The sequence below is a fragment of the Sylvia atricapilla genome, chromosome 7 (assembly GCF_009819655.1).
Source record: "Sylvia atricapilla isolate bSylAtr1 chromosome 7, bSylAtr1.pri, whole genome shotgun sequence".
In the NCBI taxonomy this organism is placed as follows: Eukaryota; Metazoa; Chordata; class Aves; order Passeriformes; family Sylviidae; genus Sylvia; species Sylvia atricapilla.
Window position 1 is genome coordinate 34,598,417 of NC_089146.1, and position 21,768 is coordinate 34,620,184.

The following is a 21,768-nucleotide window of genomic DNA, read 5'->3' on the forward strand; positions in this document are numbered from 1 at the left end:
GTACGTCAGGCTCTAGACAGGAATACCTACTTCCCAGACTCACCTTTTTCCCTGTGGTGAAATCACTTATATATTTGGACCTTCTAACTAGAAGGATCTATTTAATTTAAATTGTGACAGCCAGTCCCAAATATTTAGACACCAACTTAATGGTACTGTCTCCTGGACAGGGCATATTTATGGAATTTAAAAGGAATATGTTTTGTAGGATCTCCCCTTTGCTCCAGCAGCTGCCTGCTGATAAGCCGGGTAAACAGATCCTGCCTCTGAAAGCCAAAGGGTGGAACATCACTGAAGGGTTAAACCCTGTATTGTTTCTCAATTAAGTAAAAGGTTCCTACTAGCTGGCTTTAAATATTGATGCTGAAGAGAGAGCTATGACATACGAGCAGTTCCCCTCACCGCCGAGGATATTTGGCTCCATTTAATTAATTCCATTGGCCATTGTCTTAAGTGCGCCCAGGATTCACCCAAGAGGAATTCACTTGCGTTGCTGTTATTGAAAAGTGTAACACAGCATTATCTGCCTCAGACAGACTTTTTGTAGCATTGAATCAATTCCCCAGTTCTTGAAAACAACTACCTCATTTGATTCCTTTCATAATTAATGAAATTCGGTAGTAATGCTTTTGCCCCTCAGCTCAGGCTGGAAAAAATGTTCCAAAACTTCAGTTTTCAAGCTGAAAGCACTCTAATTTTCAGTCTAAATGGACTTGTGGTACAATTGAGTTCTTGTGGCAACATTTAGCCTGCTCTTCATTTTCAGCAGTTCTGCCTCAGGTGTACCACCCCCTGCTTGGGCTGATAACTAGACCAGCCAGGATTTTGTGGTGTTTTCTATGACAGAGTGCTGCTTTTCTTTCTTTCTTTCTAATCATCTCAACTCTTTTCTGAATCTTTTCCTTTCAATCAGTGTTTCTTGCACAGATATTCAAGGTTAAATCTTCCCACACACTTCGAAAGTAGAATTCAGTCTTCCATGTGGAAATGGCTCACCTGGTGCAACATGGGGATTGTATTTATCTCTTTCATTGACTTTTTTTTTAGACATTAAAAGTAAACAACCAGGACATGGAGATGTTGCTGTCCTTTAATCTCTTGCATCCAATGCATTCATTAGCAAAACTAAAGAGTAAACCCGCCTTAAGCATTTTCATAGCATATAAAATATGTTCTTACATATGATAACAGTTTTTGTAATTAATTTTGAAGGTGTTCAATTTAAACAAAGAAGTAACATTCTTATAAAACTGAGAAACTCTTTGCAAATGGCACATTTAAAATAAATGAAACTAAAACATTTAAAAATGGCCCTGTGCTAATACATTTGGAAAAAAAAGCCCTTTGGAGATGGAAAAGGATAATCAGGGCATTTTCCTGAAATTCATGTAGACACTTTGTACAGAACACAGAAATAATTTTAAAAGCACACAAGTACAAAACCCTACTAGAGAACGGTTTGGAGTTAATATATTTTGTGATCACATTTCATAGTCACTTTTGCTGAGGAAGGTTATTCTTCAGTCCAAGGACTCAGGGCCCAAGGGAAGGTGGCCAGATGTGGGCAGGGCAGAACAGGAGGGCAGCCAGATGCACATTGGATCATTTGCCATTTAGCAGACTTTGGGGCACAAACTCATAAATCAGGGAAAGACAGCTTTTATCTATAATGAAAGACTTCATTCAAGGTGCAGGAACTCATGGTTTGATCCACATCACCTCATGCTCTCTCTTTCTAGTACAGACTGGCTGTGATATACACACAAAAGGCCTTTTTTTCTGTTTTTCTCAGGAGTCAACTGACTCCTGAGCAGTGCAAGTTTTCCTTTGAGAAGTCATAATGGAAGAACCAGAAAGGTGACTAAAAGTTAGAGCAGTGCAGATGTTGACCCCGAGATCACTGTTTGACTGTCTTCTATCCAAGCCATAGATACATTCACTTAAACCCGTCTCTTGATCTCATTTTTGTGGTTTCCTAGAAGTTCAGAAGTTCTTGCAAAGACAGGCGTTGTGTGTATATATATATATTTGTGTGAAAACACATGTAACAACCTCTCTCCTCTCCATTTAAAGATTTTAAGGTGTTATAATGCTCTTACCTTCCTTTCTTCTTTTGAAAATATTTCAGTTGATGTGTTCAAATGAAAATCAAAAGATAGCACTAAAAATTAATGAATAAGTAATGAAAACACTGTAATACCTGGATTATAGATACAGCATTATCTGAAGATCACTCAATATGATGGATCAAGGGTAGAACTGATATTAAGGCACAATTACAAGCAGTGGAATACTTAATTTATTGTTTTAACTTTGCTCTTAATGCAAGACACACAGTCATTTCTGAACTGACATTTGATGTCTGGTTTAAAATATCTCTTTTGTCATCTGATGGTTTGAATTTGGGGTTCAACTTTGAAAAAACCAATAGTTTCTATTGTTTTATCAGGTAGCTGGAGGGATGGAGGCAGAAGAAAAGGTGAGGGAGAGGGTTAAGAAAAGAGGATAATTTAAACACGACGGCATGGGGAAAGGGAAAGAAAATGAAAGGATCCTAAAACACTGTCATTTGCTGCATCATTTGTCTGAATTTGGTTTCTTTTGGGGTACTGTAGCAGACATTGCCTGCTGAGTGAGAAACAGGCAAGGCAGGGCAGCAGTCTCATCTTTTCTAATAGGGTTTTTTAGAAATTGTTTTTATTTGGAGAATGTGAGAATGGAGAGGGTCCATTAGAATTATAGTTTTCTATTATCAATAACCCACTAGGAGAATGCTATTTGAAAGCAAGTTTTTTAACTGGTGAATTGTAACCCAGAAAGCTAAATTTGCAGAATTCACCTTTTCCAAACAATTATTTATCTGGAATCCATTTGTAGCTGTCCTTGCTCAAGTTACAGGTCACTCACAGTAATAAAGCTTTCTAATTCTATGACAGAATATTCATAATATCTTTAAAATACTCAGCTGGATAATGGTCCCCAGGATCTGGACAGCAAGACTTCAAAAGGCAGAGTCCTCTGATCTCCAGTTTCCTTATTCTCTCTAAGCTTGGAAGGTTTCAGCTATCAAGTTTTATTGGTTGATAGTCTAATTGCATTTGTATTATCTTTCCCCTTAGTATTATTTTCTTTTCCCTGTATTGGATTTCATCCAAATATTACTGTGACCATGAAGCAGTTTTCTGAAATGTTTTGCTTTTGCTTTGATGCTTAACTGCTTTACACGTGAGTGCTGCAATAAGGTGCAGGTTTCTGATAATAGTTTTCCTTCTGTGAGGAAAAGTTTCCACAATCTCCTGTACTTTGCTTATATTTGATAGAGCCCTTCAGTTTGAGGCTTTTCACGGACAAGATAAGGTTTTGTTAAACATCTGAACTCTTGAATGTTTATCTGAACTAGATTCGACCCCTAAATTTGTCCATCATTAGTTATTTTGCTTTTCTTTTTCGAGACTAAATTATGCTATTAAATATGTTCTAAAGTAGGTTAAGCCCCTGTGCAGTCTGTCAGCTGGAACATTAATTTTAAAGCTAAAACAGTCTTCTATTGGCTCTTTTTAACATTTTGTCTGAATTTTGACCATGGCTGGTCAAACAAAAAGTCAGTGCACCCATGAAAACCCCACACGTAGCTGCTTGAAGTGTCTCAGAGTTGTTGTGATGACTGGCCTGATTTTATTTCAGGAAAATATCCTGATAATTAGTAACTATTTGCCTGCTCAAGCAGCTTGTTCCAGTGCAGCTGTTCTGGAGACCAGATAAAGTACTAAATGTCACCACATGCCCTGCAGGATCTCTGGAGCTGTCCCACTCAGCCCCTACACAAGGACCAGGCAGACTTGGGGTCTCAGCTACAAAATACTCAGCTAAATAAACCAGCAGCTCCTTTCAGGGCTTTCCTTTTCCTCCTGTAATTTCCCTGTCTCAGTCCACCAGCAGGATAACCCACAGCACCTCTCACAAGGCACCTTCTCCACTCACAGCCTCTATACCCTCACAAAAAAATCTGTGGCCTGCTTTTGGTGCTCTTTGTGGGTTTAGTTTATACAGATCCTAAATCACCTTTAGGAAAGCTTTTCCAGTGTCCTCACATGGACACTACCTGAGCAAAGAGCTATAGCTGCCCAAAAGTCTGAAGATCAGTTGTGTTTTAGCCAATGGAAATACATAAAAATAAAATTTAGTGGATGGGATAAGGGGACAGTCTAATGTTTGTATTTATGAGAACATAGATATTGGAGATTCTGACCAGAATTTTCACTTGAGGTAAGAAGTAAAAAGAATTCTGAAATCTGACAATGTATTCCTTTTAAAAATGAGCTCATGGGTGATCTTTTGTTGTTATTCTTACTCTAATGGTATAATTGAGGTAGGGATAATTTGATAAGGTATAGTTGACAGAGTACAGCAAACGGGTTTCAGATCTCTAGCTAGATATTTTTTGATTACTTTAAAGATAATGGATGTGCCTTTCTCCTTCATAAACTACCACATCTACATTCACTGGAAAGTAGTAAACTTGCTGTTTAAAAAAGAAAAATGTGCTTGAGCTTGTGGTTTGAAACAGCAAATATAGAGCTGAATGTCACTACTGTTTCTCATTGGAAATAAACAGTTTTAGCATGTTGGTTTCATAACTTAGGCACTGTGAATTAATTCTGTCCTTTATTGTATAAGAAACACTAGAAGTTCATTGTGGGTCAAAAAGTATAGGGTTATGAATAGAATCAGAGACTGAATGGAACAGGAATGTAATTAAATGCGAAAATAATTTACTTTTAAAATTTAGAAGAACGAAACATAATTGATAAAAGCTTCAAGAAAAAGGAAATTCATTGGTTGGATATTCTTTCTGGGAAGGGTCCCAAAAGACTGGACCTGAATAAGAGGCTCAACATGGTATCCAAGCGTGTGTCAAAATTTCAATGTATGAAACATTTGTATAATTCTTAACAAGACCGATATAAATACAAGACTCTCTCGTTCTCTACAAATAATTATTTGCTTCCAAAAGCACAAGGCAGAATTATATGTAGGTTTTTAAGGTAAAACTTCCACATAGCTACTAGCACTCAGCTCCCCAAAAGAGTTTTCTTTTGGTGTAAATCTGTCCAGTGCTCCCATTAGAAAAAAGAACCATATCATTGTCTTGTCCTTTTGCCTGAGGAATTTAGTGTAAATGATTACTATTATTAATATTTGCAAAAGGTTGAAAAGGTTTTTTTTCAGATTGACTCAGGAGGGAAGTTTAAATACTTGAAAATTATTTGGATCTATTTCACAATGGAAGAAAGTAAACAAAACTCCATATTCTAAAAGCTTCTGAATGTATTATTTATTGTAAATTACTTGTTCAACTCAATCTGGAAATAGTCTATAGTATCTTCTGTCTTCCTCAACCTCCAACTTGCATGGGATTTCTTTTTTTGTTTTGTGAAGTCCTCTTAAATGCTATTTTATGCCATAAATGTCAGATTTGTAAGTCATTAACTCAAACGTTGCAGCTCTTTTGCTCAGTAAGTGTCATGTTTTATGGGTGGGATAAGAGTGTGTGCCTGCAAACACTGATTCACCAGTTAGGTAAGGGAAAGGACCACTCTTCAATTCCTGTGTTTGACCATCCATTGAGAATTCTCCTGGGAATGTTTTTGCAATGAGGCTGTGTCAAGAGTCCTAATCCCTGACATGAGGTTGGGCAGACCAATTTCCCCTTCCCAAGTACACTGTGCTCTCTCTTCCTAGACTCTAAATAATCTGACTTTGTGTGCTGTAGCAGATTTCATCCAAGTCCCACATGTTTTACATTAGATGAACATAAACTGGTCATACTGTATGAATAAAATGAATTCATTGATTTCTGGCATTGTGGGTTTTATATTCAAATTAAGTTTGTATAACAGTGTTTCTAATATTGTGACAATACCAAAAAAAAAAAAAAATTGTGGAAAGAAAGGCTTGGCAAGGCCTGAGTGATCTAGTCCAGTCTCTCCTGTCACAAGGTACTGTGTGCTGTGTCCCCATACATAAATTTATTAAGCTACATCTTAAATTCTTTTAGTTTTATTTGCCACCACGACTTCTTTAAATGGGTGGTTTAGAACTTCATATTATGGCCAGTTTATACTCATCTATTCTCATGCCAACATTGTTCTTCACTTAAAACAGCTTTTCTCCCTCCCTGCTGTCCTCTTCTCCTCTCCTGCTCCTTTTCCCACCCCCACCAGCAAATTCATAGAGAACAATCACAGCTCTTCCCAGCCATTTTCTGGCTGGCCAAAAATGCCAATCTCCCAGTCTCCTTCCAAAATCTCAGCAGCCTCCTTCTCCTGGTGCTTTTCACTGCTGCTGCCTGCACCTCTTCTGCCAGGAATTTCCACCTCACATATGAGGTTATAAAGGTTACAAACTCATGAGAGAGATTTGGGTTTTTTATTAATTAAAATTAAATATTTTGAATTTGTTGGTCAGGTGCTGGAACAGGCTGCCCAGGTCAGTGGTTGAGTCATGATCCCTGGAAATGTTAAAAAAATGTGTAGATGTGGCACTTGAGCACAGTGGTGGGCTTGGAAGCTCTGAAGAAACAGGAAGATTCCCTGTTTGTGTTACTCCTAATACAACTCCTTTCCTTGTGTCAGGATTGTTCTTACAGCTGATTTCACAATTGCTCTCTACTGATTGTATATCAGTCATTCTCTTTCTTATTACTACCTTCTTTAGATGTTTCAGAAGATTTTTCAACCCCAAAATGTGTATTTTCATGTTTTCTCTGAGCTAGCTCTTGAAGGATCAGGGGTGGGACTACAACCTGATTCACTGGTGTAACAGCCCACCCAATTTCTGTGATCTCAGCTTTAAGAAACTTGATTAATTTGTGGTCTGCTTGGTCATATTTTGGGATGAACCCTGACAAATCAGTCTCTTTCTCTGAAATTACTGGGAGAAGGAGTTGGACTTGATGGTTTTAGAGGTCTTTTCCAGCCTCAATGGCTCTGTGATTCCATAATTCCAATCCTGCTCTAACCATGCTGTGGACAATTCTAGCTCTAATCTGGTTGGAAACTCCAGTTTCCAGTTTCAAAGTCACCAGGTTTTTGCCTGATACCCCGAATTCTTGTCTCAGCTGATGATGTTTCCAGCCTTGAGTCAACAAGCAATTTTTTGAATGCTTCTACTTTTCCTGCTGAAGTCTTTAATGAAAAGACACAGACCAGTTCCAAGAATATTTCAGTACTTCCACTGGTAACTTCCCTGCAATACAGTAGTTCTCCTTTCAACAAAACTCATTTTAATACCTTATTTAGTCACTTCACAGTTATTGTTTTAGTTCTCTACATCTTTTCTAGTTTAACTAATAATTTCCTATTTGGCATCATATCAAATGCACAACTGAAATCCAGATAGATTTGGCCCATTACATTTTCATTTTCTAAAAAACATTATTTATTTTATTAAAGAAAGGTATCTGGTATGATCTATGCTTATAAATCCAATATATACTCAGAAATATTGCTTACATTTCTAAACATTTATGGTACAAATACCACTAAGAAAAGCTGTGTAGGGAGTGACATTTTTATTTTACAATGTAAATGTGTAGTGATGTTTAACATGCTATTAATTTATTTCCATTTATTATTAGAGTGGGAAAGGTTTTTTTTTTTTATTTTATATGCATAAGAGCATGATGCAAAATATGAATTATACAGTCATTTTATTGAATCTTTACTGCTAATGCACGCAAATTTCACAAAGTGTAATGACACTACTGAGCACTTAAGTTGTTAGGCTGTCATATTACAGAAAAATTATTTGTGCTATATAATCACTGTTTTCTTTTTCCTATTGTTTATTTCTGAGCTTACTTCATAAACATCTGTAAACGTAGATATACTTGCTGTGGCAAATATCTATTATTGCACCATAAACCAGAATCACATCAGGTCCTTTGGTACCAAATCAAGCAAAATCTTCTGAGGCTCTCCTGGAAGGTGATACCCATTCTGATGCTGCACATTTTGAGTCCATGCTCTGTAGTTATAAAATCTGAAATTTTGAATCTTATAAGAATAGTAATCAGAAGCAATGCCCAATTCCTGAATTTTTTCCCTTCAGTCATTTTTCTAGTGCCTTTAAGATGAATGTGTACCTGTGTCTCATTGAATTCCCTTACCAAAAAAAAAAAAAAAATTAAAAATTATAGTGTTATAATTCAGAGACATGCCCAGGGATTTCACTAAGGGATATTATAGGAATGACTGGCAAAAGTCCTTAACTCAGTAAACAAGGTGAAGTGAATTCTTTATCCTTAGTGAGCAGATTTTATTGGCTCCATCCAAGACCATCACAAAGAAAAAGAAGGAAGGACTTGGTTTTGTCACTTTCAAAACTCTGGTGATGATTGAAAACCTGTCTGTTTTTACAGACAATGATGCATGCTGCTCCTTCCTTAAAGGACTAATAGTAGTTTCACATCTGCTGCAGGCCAAAAAAAAAAAAAATTAATGAAATATTGCATTCTGGATTCCAGTGGTATACAATAAAACTTGAATTTATGAATCAATATATTAAATCACAGTGTGTTTTAGAATGTAGGCATGATCATACATCTCTGCATGTTAAGATATGCTTCTTCAGAAATATAAGACACTCAGCAATTAAACATTCCCATGACTTGAAATTAATTAATTAACTAATTAATACTTTCTAATTAATATTTTTGGACATATGTGGTAGCACTGCTGTTAGACTGGCACTTCCTTTCTCCAAAGTCAGAGACTTATTCCTTCCTCCTTCTTTTGCCATCTCAACTTTATTTCAGTCCTACAAGGTGTTGCTGAGGACTCTGATTATGAGTCTGTAAAGGACTTTAGAAAATTTTTACTTTAAGGCATTAGAGATGAGAGTTAAATACATAATCATATGTATTTTAAGAAAGTTGCAGCTAGGGTTTTGGTCAGTGTATTCTGTATTTTGAATGATCAAGCCTGTAATTTTTAGTATTCTTTGGGAAATATTTAGGGTGTTATCATTATGCTATAACTCATCTCTTTCTAAGAACTTCACAAAATTTTAATGTCTTTGAACAGTATTTAAAAAAATGTCTGGTCCAGATTAATTGTTTCTTTTTCCTGGAGATCAGGGGTATTGGAAGAGAAGGTAGGAATGTAAAGATATTTGAATCTCTTAATGCCTTATCCATTCCCTCTGCTGCTCTTCATTCTGCTCTTCCCATCCAAATGAATTGCATACGGTAATTTTGGGTGTTATAATAAACAGATAGGCATCGTAATAATGTATTTCAGTTAGGAAGAGGTACTTGAAAGAAATTGGTTTTGCAATACACATGATGTGAGGCAATCAATAGTGCTTTAGTCTGACAAGCATTGTCAATATCCATTGTCACAGTTCAGAAAGTCATTAATGGATAGTTCTTCAAAAACCAATGCTTTCAACACGTTGGAAGTGTTCAGATGCACTGTACCTGGCAGGAATTAATCATAGGTAAACCCCTGAGATTATGTACAAATGCAGAGTAAATTAAGAGTGAAATAAAAGTCATTGGAAGGAATTTGAGATCATGTTATGGGGAGTTACAAAGTCTTGTCTATAAAATAGGGAGTTTAGGACATATTAAAAAAAAAACCATTCTGAATCATCCAGGCTTTGCTCAGAAAACAGGAAAAACGTTCTGCTAGAAATACTTTGTCAAGGTGCATGATTAAATTCACAGGAAGTAATCTCATAAGCATTTTTATCCTGGCCCTGAGGAGTTCAGAGCATTGCCTACATCTGTGAGTGGTTGCCAGGCCAAAATCTTGAAGAAAGGCTTTTGTAGCTTCACCTGCAATTTGTTGGCCACTGCTTGATCCTGATTAAACTATAGTAAATTTATTCTCATTGCATCATGGATACAATCCAGGGTATTGAATGTTAAAAAGTAATTATTCATCTGTACATCTCAAAACTTCCTTTGATTCCAGTAGAACTGTGTCACTAGGAGGTATTGCATTCATTCTTGCTTTCTATGCTTCTGTTATTTATGTGCTATTATTGAGGCTAGATTTGATTCAGGCGATTTTTATAAGCCAGAAAAGGACAGGTCAGTTTTTGATCAGTGTTGTTTTTTGGGCTTTTTTTCTGAGCATTTACCCTGTACTTATCCCCTCTAATTCAGCACTATTGCTGTGTTATCCTATACTAAGGGCCAAAGATGTGTTCTTTCTTTAAGTCTAAAAAATGTGTTCGTACTATTTTATTTTTGTACCCAATCTGAATGGCACTCCCCCATTGTGATTAGATGGTTTGATTTCATACACTTATGAGAATTGAGGAAAAAGTCTTTTCATTATTTCACTTGTCCTTTCACACTTTTCGAACCTTTGGAATAATGGAGGTCTAATAAAGTGTCAAAAGTAAGCAGAAATGCTTTTCTAGATCTAAGGGTATTACTTACTACCAGCCAAATATGAAAATCAGACAATATTCAGGTTACATTTTTTGCTGATGAAGTGTCCTTGCATGCACTTGCACTAGCAGAAAAAATGTATTATTATTTTATTCTTCAGTCCTTATGAGTCTTATTTTTACTCCTGTACAAATTTGTCTTCTTTTTTATGATGTTTGATATTTGCCAACTCTCTTTCATGTAGGATACTTCTAGCCAAATCCAGAACCTGAAATTAAAAAGGAAGGTGTTAAAAAAAATTATTGTGCTTTTTGAGTTTTATACCTTTTTCTTTTTTTAAATGTTTGCTCTTCTTTGCATTTCCAAATATAATAGCAAAGCCATTTTAATGTGTGGATATCATGAGAAGAATTGTTTGGCAAGAGAAGGAATATTTCTAAGTGAGATCCCAACATGAATATTTCTGCCTAAGCCTGATTTTGGAACATGCTATCTAAACCCTTAAATTTCTGTGAGGCTTGGAGTTTTTTACTGGTGACTCACATGTATTTAATAGAATAAAATGAGAAATTCATCAACTCTTACTTTGAATTGTGTGCTGTACAGCAAAATGTGGTGCATACAAAGATATCCATGACAATAATTATTCCTACCTCTAGATGTAGTTTTAACACCATAATTACTGTTTCAGGTATAAAACTCCCAGCTGGGTTAATTGTCTTTTTAAAGAGAGGGATGTTTGCTATCCAACCCTTCAGAGGATGACCACGCGAACTTCACTTGGAACACCTTTACTAGGCTGGTGTAGATTCAAAGTGGGCACAAAACACTTCTGAGCCCGCAGAATGGGAAAAGTGGCAGGAAAATGTTTGATTTGAAGTATATTTTCACTTCTGCAACATTTACATCTCTTGGGGAAGCTTCAGGATAAAGTCAACCTAGTTGTGAATTGCTACGGACAGAAGTGACACTGAGCAACAAGAGACCCCAAACTAAATACAATTCACTTCACTGTTTCAAAGTACCACTAAGATGCAGAATTAGAAACATCCATTTGTTGTTCTTTTTATAGCACAGCCAAGTGACTTGGAATTTTAGCTTGTCCCTGCCAAGGATTGCTCAATTTTGAACAAAAAGTCCACTGCTATAATGTTAAAAAAGCACCAACCATCAATTGAATGCTAATCTTTATGTTCTATGATACATCACTCCAGGAATGCTACCATTAAAAAAATGTGAATTTTAGTTTTCATAAGTGATGGATTATTGTACCAAGCCATGCATTTTCCAGTAAAGTGTCCTTTTATTTGTCCTGTGTGATTACTAGTTTGTGGAAGTATGTGTGGGGTCATTTTAGTGCTGTGGGAAAATGGAACACTCTTCTGTTAAAATCAGTAGTGAAATCAGAAGCAAACTATGCTCTGATCATTGTAGGCATGTGTTTAAATATTGCTTTCCTTAATTGGCTATGTTCTATTTACTTAAAATGAACAATTTGGCAAGTTTTTCTCCCTTGACAACAGCAAAGCGTAAACCATTTTATAAGTTTGGCTGTTAAAATCAGATTTGTAATGTAAACCACAATATTCCAAGGTTGTTGCTGTTGCTTAACCAGTTATTTTAGCTTGCCATTGTTTTATAATTGTGCACCTTTAAATGTTCTGGTTCTGTTTAAAGCTAATGCAAAATGCCTTAAAAAAAACAAAACAATACAAAAAAAAACCTGATAATAATGATCATACTTTTAACTTTATTCTCTTTCTTTGCTTGAATCCTCTAACTGAAGATTGCTGCGTTATAGGGGAGGTTCAGTCTGGATGGGGAGAGAAGCACATATCTGTCACTGCAGCTAAATTATCTCTGTAGAAATTCTGTCAGGGGGACAATGGACCAGGCTCCTGCCAATTCACCTTGTGTAGAATATTGTATTTTGTTGGATTGATTGATTGATTGATTGATTGGTTAATTGATTTCTAAGACAAGATGAAACGCTGTCCTTTCTTTAGAAAGAAGCCACCCTCTTCCTGAGCTGGGGGCCTTTGTCAAGGGAGGCTGCACCACTCTGGCTGTCCCATTAAACCACTCCAAAATGGGCACAGTGACAGAGCTCAGGACACTGAACAAGAGTTATTCAAGGGTGGCAAGCCTCAGGTGATTTGTTAAAAAATCTTTAAAAACCTGCTTGTTCAGGAAAAACTCTAAGAAAGGTCCCCCCATGGCATCTCTGCTGCTGCTGCAGCATGCTGAACTTCTCCTCCTTACAAGCACTGCCTATTTTGATAGCCATCACGGTGCCCTGTAAGCACCTCAGCAAAGAAAAAGTTAAATTTATGCCTTTGAAACCTCCCCCAGGGGATTTTCTGCAGCTGGATTCCGTGTCTTTTTGACACAGAGCAGGAATAAATTGCGCTCAAAATGTTTCTCAGTTTGGTAAATGCTTAAATACAATAAAATATAATCATTAGGAGGGGAATACTTTCCTTTCCATAAATTAATGTGTCTTGCACACATTTCGTGGCGCTCAGCCATGTTTTCTATAACTGCATTAAATATATATATAACTCTCAATCCATCTTGGCAAGGGGATCCAGTCCTTCACTGGTGGTGTGGCCATCCATCCTTTCCCATTGCAAGGAGTGCACAGCTAACAGTGCATAGCACGCCCAGAGCCCGGAGCTGGAGCTGAAAAAACACCCATGTGAAACTTGTGGGATCGGTGAGCACTCCATGAGCAAACTGGTCACAGTCCAAATACTTATGGGCAATAAATAACAGAGCTCTGTGCGTAACCGGCGGGGTGAACTCATGGTGTTTATTCACAAAAGTATTAATCAGATGGTTTGTAGTGTCCAACCAGCCACGCTGCTGACCTACCGCATGACTGGGATCTTACCAGGGTGGTTATGGCCACTCTTTTCTCAGGGCGTCTCAGAAACCTGATGGCAACCTAGAAATATCGTTTCTCTAAAAGTTTCTCTCTTGATTTCCTTCAGTTTTCAGGCTGAACTACAGTGCCTCTGACACAAATGACAGAAACAGAGTTAAAAGCAGATTAAAGAAGTTCATCTCCAGAAGACCCTCCTTGAAAACATTGCAAGAAAAGGGACTTATTAAAGGTGTGTTCAGTCTTCTATTCTTCTTTTTGGTGTAAAAATGTAAAAATCACAAATGAGTATTTGACTCAGTACACTGGACCGGCATTTGTTAAATATAATTTTGTTGCTATGTCTCATAACACCTTGCTGAACTCTAAAGAAAAAAAAATCAATGTATGGTTCATCTAACTCTGTGATATCTGGCTGCTCCTCCAGTTTTTCTGCTTTGGTGTGCAAGTGGTAGAAACCTCTCCATTTAATGAGCACCATGAGCAATGCAAATCAAGATGATGCACAACTCCATTTCTTTTTAAGAAAAGAATATTGATATATTTTTATTTTTTAGAACCCAAAATAGGACCCTCAGATGCTGTGCTGACTGATTTGTTGAAAGACTTTCTGCTGTCTTCTCTCATTATTTTTCTAGCTCACCAACAAAATCCATTTTTAACAATTTGAAATACATGTCAGTGAATAAGAAATGCTTTGAATCTGTGAATCTGTGGGTTTTTTCCCTATTCCAATTTCTTGCTAAGCTGGTCAGCCATCACTTTCACATACTCTTAAAAAATTGTTCCTTTGATAAAACGTGTTTGTTAGTTTATCCAAGAAGCGTTTCCCTGAGAAGCTGGTAGTTAACTTGAAGGCAGTAGCACTCTGACCACTAACATCCAAGCAAAGCTGTGTTTTTTAAATATTGTCTGGAATAACGCTTGAAAAATTTACGCACTCCCAAATTATTATGTGTGAAACCCACAACTGCACATGCAAATTGACTAGAAAGAGGCATTTTGCCAGCTGCCCCTGTCAATATCTGGAGTGTGTGAGTTTTCCAGTGGTGTGTCAAAAATAGTAAAGGGTGTTGCTAGTGTGTATTAAACTTGTCTGTCCTGAGCCAAGAGACTGACCCCAGCCAGTATAAGCTAAAGCGGCTACAAGAGTTCAACACCAGCTGGGCCCATGTCTGGAGAGAAGAAGATTTGACGAATTAAGTTCTTATGTTTTAGATATGTGCAGAGATGCTCTGTGCAGTGTTGTTTACTGTAAGGAAATCTTCATTATATGTGCCTCAGTTGTGGGGTTCTGCTTCCAGCTGACACAGAAACTTTGAGAAAATGTCATTTATATCTCAATGTGTGTGTGTGTGTGTGTGGTGTGCACACTTGCACACCATCTTTCAGGATCTTCCCTTATGCATTTGTAGTAATTGTTTTCATTACTTCAGAGGGTTATGCCTTTTTGAAGTACTTTGTGAGTTGAGGGTGGGATTTGAATGCATCATGTTAGTTTGTTTCAGTTATTACAGTAATAGAGGAGTAATTTATAGCCTTTTAATTTCTGGGTTTAAGGGTTGGTGTTTTTTTTAGTTTAATAAAGTGTGGCTGATGAATCTCCTGCAGTGTTACATAGGGATCAGATGTGATCCCTGCTAACAAATCCAGATTCATTAGCATAACACAAATCCACCCTCTAATATATCTCTCTAGGAAAGCTAGATGAATTTGGGTTTGGCTAGAGTTGTATTAAGCTCTTGATTCATAAACATAACTTGGGTCTACCTGGGATATTTCTCCATGGATGACAGAGGTGTTGTTGATTCATGGCACCAGCAACTCAGAATCTCCACCCAGCACAGTTTTATTACCACACTAATATTGCCATGAAGAAGACATGTTAGTTATCTACCATGAAGTTTCATTAGGATTAGGTTTTGGCCATGCAAATGAGGTGGGATTCGTTAGCACGGCTTAATTCCAATCTACGGTAAGTCTATGCGAAATGCTCATTTGATAAGGCTCCTTCATTGTCTTCACCACAGTTTATCCCCTTAATCTGTTAAAATGTTATGAAAATGCAGTTGTGGTGCTTATGCAGAGACCACTTTTAAATGTTAATTTTCAGTCTCGCATTAGAATATTTTTGACTCACAAAATGCAGCCGCCCAGATTACCAATGAAAAGCTTGCCAAATTTTTGTATTATAAGATGCATGTATTTATTTTTTCTAAAGGTGACTTAAATGGTTGCAGAAACCCCTCAGAACTATTTATTGGCTTGTTTCTTAAGGGAAAAAATGTTAACCAATTTTTACAAGAAAAAATTCCTCCAGCTCTGAGAACATGCCTACGACCTTTTATTCCACAGGGAAATACTTCTGACAGAATTGTAAATCCCTTAAAATAGGGGCTCGTAATAAAAGCGTGTATAACGCCTTGCAGGACATCTTGGTACCAAATTCCTGACAAAGAACTGTTCTGTGTGCTGGTGAAGAATTGATATAAATATCTGTGAAGCGTGTGGTGTTAATTACTCCAATGCAGTGGCACTGTAGGTGCTGTGAAAACCTTCACTTTTCATCAAGAGCTATTCATATTTGCCAGGGGCACTATAAAGCTCTCAAATCTATATTGATTTTTTACATTGTATGTCACACTGGAACCAAAACTCCAATAAATTTAACACGTAAATTATAGTCATGAGTAAATACATTTTAAGGTGGTAAGTTCACTTAAACACAGCCCTGTGCTCTGTGAGTCACTGATGCGTGCACACTTGGCCAGGAGACTCGACACATTTCTCCACATTAACCAAATTTGGGAATACAGGCTTCAAAATTAAATAGCAGTTTGATCTCCTGGGGTACTTTGTTCTGCCAACACTGCTATCAGGAAATCTAGAAATTATGTGATTGTCATTTAACTCTTACCCAAACTTTGCTTGCGTAGAATGCAGCAGATATCCATGCAGGAAGTAAAGCAGGGATTGAATGGAAATAGTCAGGAGGATAACACTCAGACCAGGGAATGTAAAAGACTGATGGTTAAATGTTAGCTACGTGTTGATCTGAAAATGAAGATGCACCGACACTTTGCACGACAAGAAGTTATTTTTGTCATCATTGTCCCATTTGCTTTCTAGCCCTGTGCATAAAAGAAGCCAGAATGGGAACAGCACGTTGGCTCCATTCATTGCAATGGGCTGGTGACTGGGGCTCTTCATGCTCCAGCAAGAGCTCTAACGAAGATCATCTGTCCTTGTTCCATCTCACTCATGCTTACACAAAATATCCTTGGTCTTGAAGCTTTTTGAAGCATTTATGAGGTGATGTGCAACACAGGGACATTGTGGAATGTGTCTGTGTCTCTAAGCACACTTGTGTTCTTAGATATACACGTGCACACCACCTAGAAATAGTAAATAAGAGGCATGTCCCATGTCTGCCATTTGGGCAGCGTTATTTTGAGAATAACTCTTCAAATTTATATACTAGGGCAGGGGTCCTTGGTTCCTCGGGATTGAAATATTCTCAGAATTTACAGAATCTGCACTAATATGCTAGAAAAATAATATATAAATCTTCTTTTAAAATGATTTTATAGTCTATAATTGAACTTTGATCTTTATGTTTGAGCTTTGTCATGATTTAGTGTTACCCAGAATGAATTGCCAACCTTCAACTTGATGTTGGCCTCCTAACATCCTGATTTCTGAGATTTTCTAGACCAACAAAGGAAAGGAAACTTCTGTGAAACTGTGATTTTAAAGCTATGATGGTTGTGTTGGTAATGCATTATCACAAAATACACTCTCAGCAAACAGTAAAAAAACATGAGCAACAACCTCACATAAATGACACTGTGGGAAATGAAGCTATGCAGCTGGCAAGAAATTTATTTAGGTTTCTTCTTTTTTTTTAGGGTGGATCTTTCCTTCCCAAAAGCTAGACACCGAAGGAACTTCATTGAATGTATTTCATAAGCTAAGGCAAAAACCAAAACAGCATAAAATTTGGAATGGTTACAACTGTTTCAAGATGAAAAATAAAAGCCACTCAATTGCTAGTGAAAGGAACTAGCTGTGATTTGGCTTGATAGCCTATAGAACAGGGCTCAGCATATGTTGGTGGTTGTGCAGATCGCAGCACAGAGATCACCAACCATTTCATTTCCAGGCAAGGAAAAATGTCTTTATTGTATCATATGTTTCACTGGACCTTGGAGTAGTTCAGTGTAATGAGCAGAATGTTCATGAGAAATACAAAAGAGCAGATTAAGCCCCACCTTTGGTGTGTTCTGTAATTCTTGCAGGTTATGAAGAAATTTTGCAAGTGTTATGGTGCACATCAGAACTTAGGGAAACTTAGGAAATGTTTCCTTTGACTTGCAGGGGCAGTGGGTCACAAGGGCATTTCTTTTTTTTGATATGGACATTTGGAATCACTTCTCCTAAACCTTGTGCATGACCAGACACTGAGCAAATGATTTGTTCCTTTGACACAATGATAAGAAATGATTCAGAGAATTTTTAAATGTCTCATTTTGAGAGAAGTGTTTTGAGTAGTACAGCAGGCACACTCTCTCTGAATTCAAACAAGCTCTCATCCCCAGTAAAACACCAGAATTTCTTAAGAAAGACCTGTGTCTGTGATAATATTTTTCATGTTTCTGAGAATGTGAAACAAATCTGGCAGCTCATATGCCACTTAATAGTAACTGTTCACAAATGTAATTTTTTTTTTTTTAATTGATGACCACCACAGATCAACGATATATAGTAAATCTCCACATTAAAAGGACTGGCAAGATTCCCAGCTTGCATAAATCAGGGGAGCTCCATTGACAACCTCGCTGACTTCAGTCAGCTGAGGACCTGCCCCACTTATTGTAAAAGTGTCGTGGCATTTTTTGGAGCCCCAGTCTGGAATCAGCATCACTTTAATGTCTGACTTAATGTCTCTGACTACAGAAAGAGCAGCTAGGAGAAGTCACCTTTAAGAATATGGCTCCAAAAGCATCACTTCCCTCTGCAAAAGTTCACAGCTCTGGTGCCTACTGTCCTATCACTCTCCTTGTACATTCATCTCTGATTTTCACTTTTCATTCTCCTTTCCTCTTTTCCTTCCCAGCATTCAAAGAGAGACAAAGAAAACAATTTGGATGTTGATACAAAGCTCTATTTGTCCAGTAGTTCAAATCCAGATGTTGCACAGTTAATTCTGTTCCTGAAAGGCACAGGATTATATAGATATCATTCATGCTTCTAAAAACTTGGACGTTTACCATTATACCATCTCCTCTCATGCCAGAATTCAAGCTTCTTTCTGAGACATGGGAGTATTTGCCATGCCCTTCCCTGTTTTTTTAATAAAAAACACTGAAGTATGAGTTCCTTCCAACGTCTCATCCATGTACACCCAAAACAGTTAAACAATGACATTCTCAGTGAGGATGTGGCTTTAGTGATTTTGTTTTAATTGTTTCTTTTCCAGAAGAATTGTCTCCCATAGTGGAGATTTCTGCAGCCCAGGATTAGTGGCTTTGCTGCAGCCTGAGAGAACTACTAAAAAAAATAAGAAAAGAAAAAATGAAAAAAAAAAAAAAGGAAAAAAGAAAAAAAAAAAAAAAAGTAGCCCTGTCAAGCTCAGGGAAAACTTGAAGCTCTCCAGAACGAGCATTTCATTGCAGCCATAATCATCATTTTATATTATACAACTTGTGAACGTCCATTCCCTTCTCCTCTGCTGTCTGGCTTTATATCCCTGTGCAAAGCTGTCACACACCCCAGCGTCTCCAGCAGAACTTTTTAACGTGCAGATAGCAGGGATGTGTAATGTAAACCATACCACCAAACATATTATGAATATATTGCTCTTCTTAAAAATGCTTGTTGGTTTTTCATACTACAGTATTGACTAACTGTCGGTGTTTGATGTATGGTTTACCAGCCTGATGTAGACTTATGGTTAGAGCTTAACTTGTTAGTTCTGCTTTTGCAGCCAATTCAGAATAACTACAGATGCCCCAAGATATTAAAATTGACTGCTCAAATGGACTCAGTGTGGGAGTTTCATTGGTTTTAAATTGATAACAGCTGAAAGAGTGAATGATTAAAGCTGTATATGGGCATAGTATGCAGCTCCTTTGTACGAGCCCTTGTGAACAGAATCCACTGCATGGGAATTGCCTTTGTTCTAATAAAAGATATTTCTGAACAATTGTTAGTTTAAATTTTTAAATGATGAAACAAGAGCATTTCAGGAGCCTATAGAGGAAATAATTCCTGAGAAACTGGAATATCTCTGAGAAGATAAAGTGGATTTCTATTCAGAGGGGAGCATTTAAAGTTAAGTAGCATTCCATAAGGTGGTAATTGTGTCTATTTCCCAGGCATTTGAGTTAAATAAGCTGGATAGGAAACATAAACTGTCATAACGGGAGGTTAGGAGTGTTGTGTACATCTCTTTTTTTCAAGTCATAAAAGATGAAGTTTTGGAGGACCTTATCACAGATAAATCAAACAAAGGGGTTTTTGCTTCCCTTATCCCTTTGGGAGCAGTTCTTTTATTTTTTTGAAAAGTGTTCTGGACATCTTTCTCTTTAAGTAGTTTTAAAATATGTATATATTTATGCTTATAAAAGAAAATAAGAAAATAATATTTAAAATTTATTTATATAGAAATTTTGTCTAGAAAAGTGAGTAATTCACCATTCCTTGTTTTTTGAAATACTTCACAAACAAATCTTGGCTGAGTATTCCTCAAATAACTCTGTGACCTCCACAAGTGTAAATACGGCAGTGTAACTGCTGCCCCATGTTCATGTACAGAAAGAGATCCAGCAAAAGAATCAATTGATTAGAGAGAGTCACGGAATTTGTGGTCCAGGAATACTCAGAACTGAGAGCATTAGGATGACTCATGGGATCATGGACTTGTAAATACTCTTGAATTTCTAGAAGGGAGAAAAAAACCCTCCAAAGCAGTTGTGGGCTGTTGTTTTACCATAGTCTATTTTGATGCCCAGGTAGTATTAATGCTCTTTTAGTGCCCTTCCATCCAAGATAAAAATCCTGAGTGCCTGTGCTCTAAAGAAGAGTTAATTTGAATCTCAACTGCAGGGTACAAAATGTGACTGTATCCATACAGTGAAAGGTATAAAAAACGAGGTTAAATATTTTGCTGAATATATAGAATCTGAACCAAGAAATGAAGTAATGAACTAGGTGAGAATTGTAAAACTGTTTTCAGCCTGCTCAAAATTTCCTCCCAGGAATACCAAATATTCTGTGTTCATATTGGAGATAGAAAGAGTAACTGTGAAATAATCCTGGAAGTTGATTATAAAGTGGTTATAACACAGAAGAGAAACTGCTGAACAGCCACACATTAATTTCAATTCAGTTCTTCATGTGTTGCCATCCAAACAGAGTGCAGTTCTTTGCCTGTTTTGCTTCTGAAATTGTTTACAAGTGTCTTTGTCCACCAAATAAGACACATTTTTTACTTTTTTTTAACATAATTTACGTTGGAGACCATTCCATATTATGCAAAGAATTTGACAGGTCTTTGCTAAAATTTTAAAAAACAATTAAGATGTCAAAAGAGGAAGTGCTAGTACATTTTAATCATAAATCTCTGTATGTATAATTACCACTGAAGGCAGCTATAAATGTTTTATGAAGAAAATGTAACCAGACTGTGCTTTGTCAGAAACATAACCCCAAAACATGTAACAGACTGTTCGCTAATGCTTAACGCCACACATGCACACAACCTTCCTCAGAGCAGCTCTGTGAACCCAGTCCTCCATCCCTTCTGCAGCCCAAACTCCGACTTAACTTCCATCCAGGCTTTGATGTACTCTCCCAGAATGCAGATCACACGCCCTGGGAGGTGCTGGAATAAAGTGCCCTGATGGATCTCGAGGAGTCCAAAGCAACCCCTGCCCTGCACCCTGTTTCTGTCTGTGTTCTCTGCTCTGGAGTATCAGGAAAGAAAAGGCAACTGAGTCACCCTTGAAATCTGAGCTGGGTATGAAATTGTGGTGATTAATGAAAATCAAGGTCCTTGCAGCACCGACATGGTTTTTTTAAAAAAATAAAATAAATAAATAAAAAACGAGGCTTTTGCTTGTTAGTGAAGAAAAGTTGGTTTTAGAGCAAAAAGCACTCCAGTTGGTTATGGTAGAGTATAGTGGCACTGACTATACAGGAAAGATCCAGTTCCATGGGAGCTGCTGCTGGGTTTGCTGCGCACAGTCCAGACTGGCACTATCACCCTTCAGCTATCTATGTAATAATTTTCAAAGCCTCCACACCAATTTACAAACCGTAGTGCTCTGTTGAAATGCTATATGGAGACTGTCTCTTTGGATAAATGATGACAGTACACTCCTATTGTTTCAGCATTTAACTGGCTCCTATTGAGTAGTTCCTCTCATCTGTTTGATTCATTCTGATTTTAGCTGACAACGTCCTTGTTACTGATTGC

At 37.2% G+C, this 21,768-nt stretch overlaps 1 protein-coding gene across 1 annotated transcript in view; it reads left to right on the top strand.

Annotated features, from left to right (window-relative positions):
• ARHGAP15 (Rho GTPase activating protein 15) overlaps positions 1-21,768 on the top strand; it is a 323,630-nt gene that overhangs the window by 173,276 nt on the left and 128,586 nt on the right. The window contains 1 exon segment of the mRNA XM_066323175.1: positions 13,399-13,521. Within this exon segment, the coding sequence (XP_066179272.1) occupies positions 13,399-13,521 (123 nt within the window).